The following is a 14,052-nucleotide window of genomic DNA, read 5'->3' on the forward strand; positions in this document are numbered from 1 at the left end:
GCCAAAGCTCATTAAGATTTGGTGCAGATCCAGATAAAAGTGCTGCTCAGTGATCCCCCCACATCTTGTTAACCTTGCGATTTTTCTTTGACATTTTCCTTACTTTCGCACTGAATAATGCATGGATCTTAATGACACAATTCAGGCATGCAAAAGGTGTGCATCTGAGAAGATTCACAATTTGGTACAGATCCAAATATGGATTTTTCTAATGCTTTTATTCTATAACATTTTTGCTAAATACATTTTGAAATTAAACTCCAGAAACACAATATAAGCCAGGCTGACTGAGATAGTATTTTTGTCTTAGTTACTTGTTAATTTAATTTTACAACTACAGAAATAAGAAATAACCACGAAAGCACCCTTAGTAAATGCGCCTGCTCTTCTCTCACTCAATTCCCTCTGTTTTACGTTCGAACCAACCAGGAGTGTTCCCGCTGCTGGAATAAATTAAAGAATGTAGCTGTGTGTTAAAGGAGGGAGGGAGAGGGCTCCGTTAATGCCATTCACACACTCAGTGCGCGGACAGTGCGGTCAGTCTCAGCATCTCTCCGTGAGAGCCCTAAGGTGCTGAAATCCCACTTACAAGGTGGGGGTGCCGGTGGTGAACTGATTCCTGAAATTTAATGAATCCCATTTACAAGAAAAGCGTTTCGTTTTTAGATCTACCTTGATAGTGTGAATCTTATGCGCTTCTGGGTGATCGTATCCACCACTCCTTCTCTTCGCCGCACACCACCGGAACATTTCAGCTGGATGTAAAGAAGAAGAAAGAGAAGAAGAAAACACCGGGAAGCGGACGGGTATTGTTCAGTTGAACTATCCCAGCGGCGTGCTTCTTCTATATTTTGGTGACTAAAATGCGTTAAAAAAGTACTTTTATAATGTCGCAGTGACTGCGCTTCGAATCATCCACAACTTCACTTTCAATCAGAGGATTTTATGGAGACCAATTCCGTCAAGTCACGGACCACTGCGCTTCCACAATAAGGTAATAGACTTGTCTTTAATTCAAGAACTGAAATAAAAACATTAATACCGTACAATCACTTCTGATGTGAGACGACATTCTATATTGATTGTGATATACTGTATACGCTTATTGTTTTCTTACCTACTGTGTTAGTTATCGTTTTTTTCAATTTCATCTCGAATTTGTCTGAGCTTTTCCCCCCTTTTAGTAACACATAACACATATAAACACATGGACCACAATGAGTGAGGAAAATTCTGCTCAAGAGCAACTTAGAAGTACCATTAACCAGTCCTAATCTATACATCATGGTCCGCACAGCCTCAAACCTGTGATAACTACCTATACTTACAACAATACAATCAAATCTTGTACTTGTCCTGCAATATTTTCACTGCATTCCACATCAAATGGAGTTCAGCTCAGCCTCCCCCCCCCCCATTTACTTGTAAAATCTAAAAATGTATCTTTTATCTCTGACTCAACTCTTCTTATTTCCTTTAGGACTTGACTGCAGTGCAAGGAGAATGAGGAGTCACCGGGGAAGGTGGAAGCAGCATGAGTGGCCTCTGTATCACTGTTAGACTGACGGCCCTCATGTTTCTATGGAAGTGGTTAACATTAAGCCTGCTATTGAGCTTGTTGTTGGTATGGGCCACGGCTGCGGAGCCTGCTGTGGCTGGCTCGACTGGCTCTACAAGGACCCTGGGCTGGCTACTGACGGGCAAGGGCCCCTTTCACCACTCGCAGGACTTTATTGATTTTACAGAGCGCTACCAGCAAGGATACACCACCAAGTATAAGATATACAGGTAGGATTAATTTGACCTTTGAATTATGACTGACATTGGGTTTCTGAAAGAGACAGCTTGCACTGTAGACTTTAGTATGGGTTTGATTTAAAGCTCACTTATGGTTTTCCATGGTTTTCCATAATGGGCTTTTTTATTTCTATAAAAGATAACGCTTAAGTAGGTGGCAAATCAGGATGTACGGACCAGATTACTTTGTGATTTACTGGAAACAAATCAAATCCGTGTTTTGTCTTGATGTAAGCTTCTCTTAGAGGTAACAATCTTCCTCTTAATTTATGGGGCACCAAAATCATGTGGTTAGCATATAGACTACACTGCATCAGTCAGGAGTGGAGATACTACAGAAGGGTTTTGAGCAAAGCTTATATCTGACTGAGCCTGCTGATGTGTGACAGAGAATACAGGATGGCTTCAGATGCGTTTGTTGTCAAGCACAGTGGGTGTGTGTGCATAGAAGTAGCAAGGAATTGTTGGAAAGCTTCATTTTTTTTACATCTCTCTGCAGGTTGCAGAGTTATCATGGATAAAGTCAGTGTTTCAAAATTCTTCATTATAGGAACATACACAATGATACATGTGGATTTACAGCATGTATACCAGTTTATTTGTCAGAAATATTTGTACTTAATATTTTGGTCACATCAAGCTGGTAGGCGGGGCCGCACGTTGAAGGAGTGGTTAAGCATGTAGGCTACACAGTCAGGAGATCAGGAAGTCCTGTTCCCCGCTTGGGCATCTCTGTGGGGAGTTTGCAAGTTCTCTCTGTGCGTGTGTGGGTTTTCTCCTGGTACTCCTCCCACATCCAAAAGCATACATGTTAGGTTAATTGGCGACTCCAAATTTTCCATAGGTATGAATTTACAGTAAGTGTGAATGTTTGTTAGTCTATATGTGCCCTGTGATTGGCTGGTGACCAGTCCAGGGTGTACCCCGCCTCTCGCCCACATTTTGGGATAGGCTCCAGCATCCCCACTATGCCGAGTGAGGATAAGCAGCATAGAAATTGTATAACTGGAAGCTGGAAGGCATCCATTACTCACTGATTTTAGTTTTAAGCAAGAAAGTGCCAATAATGGTGTTGTTTATTCAGTATTTTCCTCATGGCTGGTGTATTCTGTAGAATAAATGTTGAAGGATTCTGGAGCGGTTGGTCCCCTGACCAATCACAACACAGTCGGTGTGTCAGTGACGAGGGAGTTCTCTTAATGGTTAAAATGACCAAAATACATCTAAATATTGTAAGTATTACATGTTGTCATAAATGTGCTGTTGCTACATGGTCACAGCATGTAGGTATATAAAACCATGAAACCTTATTGGAGGTGTTTTAAAGGAGACTTATTGTGCTTTTTCCCCCTTTTCTGACCTACAAATGTAGTTATAATGCTGTATACTTATGTTAAACGATGCCAACGTTTCAGATAATGAGGTTTGCACATTTGGAAGTGAGCCCTGAAAAAAGTATGCAATAGCTCAAAACGCTCAGTTTCAAAGGGCATGGTAAAACTGCCGCTTTGTTCATAAATGGGAAGCACGTTTTGGCGGGAAGCACACGAAAGGAAATATAGCTGGAATAGGTGCAGATTCTGCAAAATCTAAAAACGTTTTTTGTGCAGGTTATTGTGTGTAGCTGCTCTGTAGGAGCAACTCAATACAATGGGTTGAAAAAATGAACATAATAAGGTCCCCTTTTTAGGCAAAATTTTTGCTGTTTTTATATCTTGAGAATGCATGCAAATGTGTTCAGGTTCCACATAAGTGTGAATGATGAGCAAATAAAGTGCAGTTTTTTCTTTAAAAGCAGAGTCACATAATATGGCAAAAGGTGTATTTTTTTTAATGTTTTTTATGAAGTAAACTATAACAGCAAATGCATTTGCGCATATATATTTGTATGTCTTTCTTTAGAAGCATATTAATTTCTAAGACAGACTGAAAGCTGTCAGAGTGTTGCCTGGTAGGCATACCAATGTGTCTGTTTGTGACAGTGCGGGCATGGTTCCTGAATGCTTTGTGGAGAGAGCAGTGCCGTCACAGCACGCACACTTTTACATTAGTTGAAGCACTAACACCACCTGGACACAGGTTTGACTGACGGTGGCATTCAGCAGCTGACAGCGGTGACAATGTAAGGCAAAGAAAGAGAATGCCCCACCCTTGGCTACCCACTATCTTTGTTTCATTTGGAGACATATTTATTGTGTCCTTATCTTCTATTTAAATGAATTGCACGTCCTTTTAATATATGCAGTGTTTCCCTTACTATTATATTCAAAGGCTCAAGTTTATTTTATTCGTGATTTAAAACATACTTTTGTTAAGTCGTGCAACGGTGACGTGGTTCTGGGTTTGAATGTCTGCTTGAACCTCTCTCTGTGGGGTTTGCCTGTGCTTTTACAATGCGTACTGTACTTTTCAGAGTGTATAAACACCCATGCTGTAAGTGTGGATGTCAGTATGAATGGTTGACTTTATGTTTTGACTGCCAACCAATGCAGGATGTTAGCCTTAAGTGATTTATAATATGTTCCATTTCATATGTGACCCTGAACAGGATAAGTCTCAGAAAATGAAACAGAAAACTCAAACACAAATCACTACAAAGGTGTATATACATTTGGCCTTTCATTTATACTGTTTGTTGTTTGAGCAGTTGGAGAAGTGAGTTAGCTGAGAGCAAAAAAATGTCCAAAATATTGCAGTTGTTGCACAATCTTTCCCCTTTTCAGAACAACTCACAAATTTGTCAGACAACCCAGACTCCATGTCTATTAGGCATTTTTTTCCATATAAGCTCTTCAAACCCTGACTAGCCCTTGCCCCCTCTTTCCTACACTCCCTTGTCAAATCATCTCAAACCAATTGCTCTTCTTGGCTCATAAATATTCTCAAGAGATCAGTTGGCCTTTGCTGTCACTGGGGCAGAGGCGGGTGAGTTGGGAATGATATGAAGGCCGGGAACAGTTAGCTGGATAAGGGCACTTGGAGGGAAACACTTGATCTCCCCCTGCCGGTGGGTTGCTACTACCCACAAAACAGGTTGCAGTGAATTATTGCCATACATTATTAAATAATATGTATCTAGAGAAATTTCAAACCCAACCCAGTCATCACTTTCTACCAAAAGATGTTGTTTTGTTCATAGACTATGGAATATGTTTATGAAGAGAATGCATATTTTCAAAATGCAAAACAGATTTGTAAAGTGGCTTTTACTCTGTAAGTTGTGATCAACTGTGGTGATACATTAATGGACTCGTTGACAAACAAAGAGTGGGAAGCACTTACAGGAACCAATTTCATTGCTGTGCATGCAGAAAATGTCAGGCAAGGCAATTAACGTCATTTCTCCACTGACTGCTCGTCCTGTTCTCACTGACTGCATGAATTTTATAAAAAAAGATTTTCTGCATTTCAGGTGTGAATCAGTGGGAAAATGAGCAAAAAGCACATCTTTTTTCTATTTTTGTTCTGGCTGTGGTGTATGAATAGTTTCTACAAATTCCTGTGTTGCTGTGTGACATCCATGTACATCACCATATTAGTCAAAATGTCAGCTCCTCCTCCATTCCATGGGCCATAACTTTTATATCACGCCTCATCTGCCACGTTATATCCTTTAATTTCTATTGTTCCCCCACTGTATTTTAAATTTTGCTAGCCATAAATATTTCTTGTAAATGTGCCATAATTTATATATGGTTTTTTTTTTTTCATTTCATTTTTAATGACCACAGGAAGAAGAAGGTTTAAACACATCATTTGTGTGTTATTATTATTGTTGTTGTTGTTCTGGATAAGAATAAGATTAAATGATGAATAAAAAAAAAATCAACGCAGTCTATATTTTAAATACATGATTGAGGAGTGCACAGTTTTTTAATTGTAAATATAAAACCAATATCAAACTTACACATTTTTTTCAGTTACTGAATTGGCTCTGATATATCACGGCTGTTAATCGATGATTCAAATCAAATCGATATCAGTGATTCATTGTCGACAATGGATTTCTGTACTCTATTAATCGTTTTTTAAAATAAAACGATTAATGTGAATATGCTCTGACTTCAGACTCCCAAGTGTGAATATTTTCTTGGTCTTCCAAGAAAGCAGACCTATTATCTTTGTGTTTGAGGCAAAACAACATATTCACACACATCAGCTTTGACGTTAGAATGCAAAAATCTACATTTTTGCCTCTTTGCCTGATATGTACCGGACCAAGCCACTAGCTTTTTGTTTTGGTTCACATTAAGTTGGTCCGCTATAGCTAAATTAATTACTCAATTTATCAAAACAAGCTTCAGATTATTCAACAAAGAAAGTAATTGTATGGTGCAGCGATATATTAGTCTGCTCCATTCAACTCAAAGGTCGTATTTACAAATGATATCTATTTATTGCATTCATGTAGTTTTATTTTTTATAAGCATTGGCAAGGACGTTTTTGAAAAAAATTATTGTGTGAGAATGTGAATAGTTGTCTGTCTCTGTTTGTGGTCAGTAATTGACTGGCGACCAGCGCCTTTTGCCTAACGTCAGCTGAGATGGTTTCCAGCTCCCTGTGACCCTGAACAACTTAAGCAGCATAGAAAATGATGACTGTAACTGTAATAGTTTAGTTTGTTTTGAGTACGTGCAACAAATTTATAATAAGGCAGTCATCTAATGCCACATCTTTTTTCAATCCTTTACAATTATTTTTTTTTTCTCAAAAATGTACAGCAGCACCCCATATTGAACGGAAAACACAGAATTGCAGCCATTTTTGCAAATTCATTAAAGAAGAAACAGTGAAATGTATCACATGGACACATGTAAGCGTTGGTGCTAATATAGCCTACTTGGGAATGATGCAACAAGTTTGATTTGGGGGATCCTCTGACAATCTTTCTTGCTTGAATTGGGTTTAAGTCAGGGCTCTGGCTGAAACATTGAAGAACATTCACATAGTTCTTCCCTAGTCATTCCTTTCATATTTTAGCTTTGTGCTTAGTGGGCATGCAGTCTGCCTTGTTCGGGACAATCCACCTTATGAACCAGTGGTTCTTTTATGCATTTTACAGAGTGTGTGCTTGGGTGTGTTATTAGATATTACACTAGTTCGTCACCTGTAGTGAAAAGCGTATGTAGCGTATAGTATAATATACGGACCACAGTGGATTTGTTGTAGCATCTTTAAGGTACACATCAAAGTGACCCCCACATCCTTTATTTTTTCTGTATGCTATAGCAATATTTTGTTAATTGGAATTTCATTTCCATGCTCCTTTTAAACACAATTTAATGATAATAAATAATGGGAATTTTGGGAGAAAAAAAAAAGTTCTCCTCATGCACAAAAAAAAGTATACCATATATACCATAGCCCAAATACTAAAGTGCGGACCATATCGTGGATTACATGTGCCGTTGCATCGCTAGTGCCAAGGATCAGTGTCTTGTTGGAAGGTCAACCTTTGGCCCAGTTTGATTTCCTGAGTACTCTAGAAATGGTTTTCTTCCTGGACTTCTGTTATCTTTCCTTCTATTGCAACCAGTCGTCCTGACCCTGCAGCTGAAAAACACCCCCACAGCATGATGCTTTTGCCACCATAGTACTGTGAAGGGGACCTATTATGCTCATATTCCAATCCTTTGTATTGAGTTGTGGACTCCTACAGCGCACAGAAAACCTTTTAGATTTTGCAGAATCTGCACCTATTCCAGCTATATTTTCTTGCATTTCTGATTCCCGCCAAAACAATCTGTTTTAATTTATTTGGCCACTCCGCTGTGATTGGTCACATGCCCAAAGTGTTTCCTAACTATGAACAAACCCCACTTTCTACTCTAGTGTGTATAGGAGTTGATTATAATTGAATAAAGTCTTTGGAGAGTTAATTGAAAAGCATTTAGGAGCTACTGGCAGCTCATGATCTACTGGCAGACCCCTGACTTAGCGTGGATGAACTCAGAGTGGTAAGGTAGAGCTCAGGAGAAGCCGTACATGTGGCAACCTTGCCTGCCCAAGGGATAGTGCTTATTGTCAGACACGCTTTGTCAGAGCCACCTTTGGTGCGGTGGAGCTTAGACGTAAGGACGCCGCGTGGACGCACAGCGGTAGATGATCCACCCAGTTCAGGTCATCACAAATTTCTTCCGTCTAAGTATTATGGAGGCCAGTGTGCTCGTAGGAACCTTAAGTCCAGCAGAAATTACTCTTTCTGAACTCTTCAGGCAGTTCCTTCGACTGAATGATTCTCATTTGCTCTGACATGGACTGTGATCTGTAAGGTCTTGGATAGACAGCCTTTCCTAATCAAGTGCAATCAATTTAATTAAATATAGTTGGACTCCAATGAATATGTGGAATCATCTCAAGGATGATCAGAAGAAATGGATGCCAGCTGAGTTAAATATGCAAGGGCCAGAATACTTACAGCTGTGTGATATTTCAGTTTTTCTCTTGCAAAAATGTCTACAATTCTGTGTTTACCAAAATGCTGTGTGGACGTTGAGGGTAAAAAACAGGTTCAGCAGATGGCTACATTTTAACAATGACTGAAAAATGTAAGGGGGTCTGAATACCGTGGATACCCATTGTATCTCATATAACATTTATTCCTGGGAGTATTCAATGTACTGGGACTCTTCTGTGACATTTTGTTTTGGTTGCTCTTTGATTTGTTGTAAGTTAGCCTGTTTTTTTTTTTTTTGCGGCTAGTTGTAGCAATACCAATTCCCAAATTATTTATTTCCAACATATCAATTTTTTTTTTAGGTTTGGGCGTCAACAAGCAAACTTTTAATAGTGATAAAATAATTCACATCTTCAATAATAGCGTAGAGCACAGGCAGGACACGTCCATTTTCTCTTAATTTTAACAAACCTAAATATGGATGTCTCATATTCTAACACATAACAAGTGTCTTTTGTGCAAGGTTCCTCATAAAATACTCCTTTACTGCTTTACTAAGCTTCTAAAAATTGCCCCCAAGTGATTTTATGATTCTCAAGTTTATTAGTCTGTCTGGGCAAGTATTGCACATAAAGGTGATTTCGAGGAAGCTTTATTTGGAGTTACATAGCTTTGGTTTTATTTCGATTCTAAACACATCTGTGAAAAACTCCCCCGACATATGTGTATTTTCTAACCAATTTGACAAGGTCCCACATGGTGACTTTCACCAGCATGAGCACAAGTGTAGTGAGAGATGATACTTCTTAGTCCGGTGCTTTTGTACGTCTGAATGCCCATGTGACTTGTCAAACCAGACAGTTGCGGTTGAGGAATAAGCCGGTCTTCTGTCCTTCAGTCAGAGGTTGAACGTGTGTCTCGAGGACAAAAACGGAGCAAAGTCGTTCCCTGATCACCAGCAGCAATGACAATTTCACGTGGACTTCATCCAGCAGATAGCTTATTACTTGTGACAAGTGTGTGATGGAGGAATGATCCGAGCCAGAGGTTCATGGAAGCAGAAATTTTTTTTTCAAAGATTTGGTTGTGTATTGAAGACATGATATAACGTTTCAGAAGCTTCATAGAAATAATTGTTTAAAAATGTGTGAATATTTTAACAATGTTATTGCTGAGGTTGTTTGTCAACCAAACTATATTGATATTAGGTTAAAAATTCGATGCAAATGTACATATGGTATTTGTACACTGCAACATGATATGTTTTTAGTGTTAAATCTATAAGGCATCCTCAAGAGGAAGCAGTGTTCTCATCAAGAGTACTGTTATGGTTGTTGACTGCTCCTCCGTTATTTTGTTTGTGTCTTTGAACTTTGCAGATGTTTGCAGAAAATATATTAACACCAAGTTCATGCTTCATTAGGTATTGTCTAATTTGCTGTATTTTTTGTTTGTGTTTGAAGACACATCACTTGTCAGCATTATTATGACAAATTGCAGTACAAAAGGGATCAGTAGGTTTGCTGTCAGCACACCTCCTTTATACCATGCTCTCTCCTTCTCCCTGACTCGTGTCATTTTCCATTGTGGAAGGTGTAGTAGTGGCACTCATGGAAATAACAAATCAATACTGCAATTTCCTTTTTAATAAAACTCAGCTTGTAGTTTAGTGGTTTTGTCACACTATGTGGGATTTCACTGTGTTATACAAAATTGGATTGTTTTTAAAATCGGCAAATAGATAAAACAAGGTAAATATGTCATCCTGCTTTAAATTAAACATTGTGATGCTGCTCTGTGCTGTTATAGAAACATGCATCACACAGCATACTTATGGACAAAGCAAACGGTTATAAAGACACATTTTTTTCTGGCATTTCTCAAAATTCTTGGCATGAGCAATTCTGTTTTATATTAGCTTCCTTACCAATAATATTGTCCAAAAATGCATTACTGATTCTGATAGCAGCAGCTTCTTTTACTCTAATACCATTTCATAAATAAACACTTTTTGTGCGAAATAAGACAAATACAGTTGTGGCTTTGCGGCTTCACTCTATCGCGTTTCTTTTCAAATACAAAATAATCACAATTACAAAAAAAAGTCTCTAATAGAACAGTGGCTACTGTTAGGATTTTTTTTCATTATAACACAAAAATTAATATAATGTGGTTGGGTCTATTATGGTGTGCACCCTTCAAACACAGTCAAGTCATTAAAATAGCACAGAGCTCAGACACGGAGATGACGCTTCTTGCTGGCCTAAACTAAACACTTCTCCAATAGCCATATAAGTATGGACGAAATGTACAATAAAAGCAAAGTCAATGTTAACTAGGGACCTATTATGCCTTTTCCACTTTTCTAACTTATAAAAGTAGCTAGAATGTTGTATTCTCTTCTTAAACGATGCCAAAGTTTCAGAAAATGAGATTTGCACATTTGGAAGTGAGCCCTGTAAGAATTTTGGGATGGCTCAAAACGCTCATTTTCAAAAGGCGTGGTAAAACTTCCTCTTCGTAATGTGACAGTGGAGTGGACTTCCTTATATGATTCATGGTTAGGAAGCTCTTTCGGTGGAGTGGGGCCGTGGGTGGAAGCACAAATCAAAGAATACATCTGGAATAGGTGCAGATGCTGCAAAATCTAAATAGTTTTCTGTGCGGGTTGTTAGCTGCTCTTTAGGAGACCACAACTCAATACAAAGGGTCGAAAAATGAGCATAATAGGTCCCATTGAAGTTTTTAGTTTTTGATCAGTTCAATCAATCAGTTTCTATTGCAAGTGTGTGCACGATGATGATGTGCTTTCAGCATGCATGCACAATGACATCGGCCAACATAAGCTTTGCACTATGTCGCTGAAGAGAGGCCAGATCTCTTCCTGAATACTCTTGAGGATCCCTTGAGCAAGACAGTGAACCCCAACTGGTTTGGAGCTCAACTCGGTCACCATGCTCAATCCAAGCATCTCTCCTTTGTCATCATGACAGAATGTTTGATTCCTTTCTGTGACATTGTAGTGAACCATTTTAGGAGTACATTGTCGGCCACCACACATTAGTTAGGTAAGTGGCTGTTAGGAAGTTGTGAATTGATAGCTTGTGTTAACCTTGGACTCTCATGAGTTCCCTTTGGGCGGTCTGACTTACATGCATGTTAGGTCAATTTGAGGTGTGAATGCAAATTATCTGGTGTGTTTCTAAGCATCCAGCCCTGTCGACTGGAAATTGCCTCTGACAAATAATTAGGTACGTTCACTCAGATGTCCTTGGCAGTCAGATGTACAGTGGGAATTCTTCTAAAGAGACATGTCGTTTTGTGTTTTTATGTTATACCTGTGTGTGATCTTGATACGTGTGGGATTTCCCTGTTTAAAGCATGACTTGGGTTTGTTGTTTGTTGTTTGTTTTTTTTAACACAAGAGACTTTTGGAACTGATTTTTTACTATTTTACTATTTAAGTGTACAAGTGTAGAGTACGGTGTCAGACTGGTTCTACATCTCTTGTAACTGTGTACAGCCAAAGTGGGCAAACTTTTTGACTCCTGAGCCGTGTTGAGTTAACAAAATTGTACGGCCCCCCGCCCCCACACACACTATTTTATGCTTACAATTGTAGCAGTCCGCTTTGAATTATTAGTCTAATTTTAAGTCTAATATCAGCTATGTATGCTCATTTCCTTTTTTTCAGGAGCGCTTTAAACATTAGACCACATCAAACATTGAAATTTAATTTTATAGTTTTTTTTTTTTTGTTTGTTTGTTTTTTTACTGAATAAGACATCCAACTTGAAAGTAATGTTGCCAGCTGGTATGCTAAAAGTTGAAATACTTAAAAGCAACTGGCGAGCTGAATTCAAACGCTTGGTGGGCCGCAGGCCGTAATTTGCCCACCCCTGGCGTACCGTGTTGTTAATAAATTATATTTGAAAGTTGTGATGACTGATTTTGCCTAGATACAAATGAATTGTGGATGTTTTTTTATTAACCAAGGGTAAAGATTTCACACCGTGATAGGCCTGAGTTTTTTTTCCCTGAAGCAGTTTGCACAAGGAGTAATGACATTGACACTGATCCAAACAATGATGTATGTTGACCACATCACATATAAATACACATCATAGATGTGACAGTATGTGCAGTCATGGTAGGCACATCTATTTTTTGCATGGCTTGTTGGAGATGTACAGTATCTCATATTTACCAAGCACAAGAGCATGTGATGCTTGTTTGAAACATAAACCCTTTTATCTTAATAAACTTGAAATATTGAACATAATTGATTCATTTTATAGTAATTCTGGGTCAGAAATGTATATTTTGCATGGTCACATTTTGATGCAGATTCACATGAACACTGAGAAATAGTTAAGTAATCATCCGACATAACTTTTATTCCACTTGGATGTTTGCATTCTTCCATTTGAATGGGTTGAATATGAGCTTCACTTTTGTCAAGTCTACATGTTAATTTAATACCAAATTGGAGTAGAAAGTTCAACAATCATGATGATGCAGCATTCAAAGTATAAAAATACAACTAGCGAATGCCCACTCACGTTGACAAATTTTCACTGCTGTGCCATGCAGGGTTTGGAACACCATTATAGAACACTAATATAAACGGAGCAGAGCAATGACAAATTGCTCTGTGAGCAAGCACTTCAGGTTTTTGACTTGGTGTATTATTTTATTAAGAAAGCCCCTTGTCAACTGTCCTTGTGAGACCTCCCATAAAAAAATGGCAAAAAGACCATCTGAGGTATGTGTGTGTATTTAAGTGTATATGTGCACGTCTTTGTAAAAAGAATCATCTCAGAGAATTACAATCTCATGTCTAAGCAAGAAAATAGTGTTTTTTGTTTTTGTTCTACAAGGCGTTCTTTTTAGCAGGACACAGATCTCTGTTTCTGTGTTACTGTGTGAGTTTACCTTTAATGTATTCATTCCCAGCTACTGCTGGGTTCTCTTCAAAAGGTCTCATGGCTGATTGCGGAAACTGCTGCTTGCAAGAATGTGGTCAAACAAAATGACAATAAAAGTTTTTTCACTTTTCTTAACCATGGTTGTCAGTACTCAACTGAATGCTGTTCAAGTTTACAATTCCATTGCAAATACCACACAAGTGTATTGTTATGGTTGGTGACTAACATCCCATCAGCTATTCCTCGGGTTGCCCCCATGATTTGTTTTATTCAGCACAAGGCTGCACCCTCAGGCTGCTTCAACGCTGTGATGGATCTGAAACACCTAGTTTCTGATGGACAGGTAGCAGTTACTACTCCCCCTTCTATGATCACAGCCCATGTAGCTACCTCCTGCAGATACACAATGCTCAAGCGCCCTTGAAAGGGTAGCTGACGGCTAGAAGTGTATTGAGCCCCCTGCTGCATCCAGCTTCAGCTCAAATAAAGATGTATGCTCTTGTGGGGTTGTGATTAGGTATTACAGTCACTCAGCATCTATCTGATAAATAAAACCCAAGTCTTTGAGAAACATATTGTGAATGTGTGCATATGCTGTATATTTAAATTAAATTTGAGGTCTTCAACTAAATATTTAGTGTTCATTGTTCAGCTGAGGTATCACTCCTATGTCCAAGAGTGAGGGGCATATCTCGGCTATTTTTTTATCCCTTACTTGCAATTAAGGGATCCTGTTTTCAGCAGACCACACGGATGACATTCCCCACCCAAAAAAATTATATATATATATATATATATATATATATTTATATTATATATAATGTCTCATTATATGGTAGGACAGGCATGAAACAGGACTTAATTAGCTGTTTTCTGTGTTGACTTTTTCTCAGGGGGTCATTGTTATTGGTGGGGAATTGATTGGCAGC

General features: G+C 38.6%; 1 protein-coding gene across 2 annotated transcripts in view; it reads left to right on the top strand.

Annotated features, from left to right (window-relative positions):
• The first annotated feature begins 529 nt into the window (after positions 1-529).
• Positions 530-14,052, top strand: part of LOC131129925 (BMP/retinoic acid-inducible neural-specific protein 3-like) — a 43,580-nt gene continuing 30,057 nt past the window's right edge. Inside the window, exons 1-2 of one of the 2 annotated variants that reach the window (XM_058073875.1) lie at positions 530-994; positions 1,481-1,788. In XM_058073875.1, the coding sequence (XP_057929858.1) occupies positions 1,535-1,788 (254 nt within the window). In that variant the 5' untranslated portion in view covers positions 530-994; positions 1,481-1,534. Of the gene's footprint in view, positions 995-1,480; positions 1,789-14,052 lie in introns of those variants that run through there. The other variant, XM_058073876.1, reaches the window with a different exon arrangement.

Source organism: Doryrhamphus excisus, chromosome 5, assembly GCF_030265055.1.
Source record: "Doryrhamphus excisus isolate RoL2022-K1 chromosome 5, RoL_Dexc_1.0, whole genome shotgun sequence".
NCBI lineage: Eukaryota > Metazoa > Chordata > Actinopteri > Syngnathiformes > Syngnathidae > Doryrhamphus > Doryrhamphus excisus.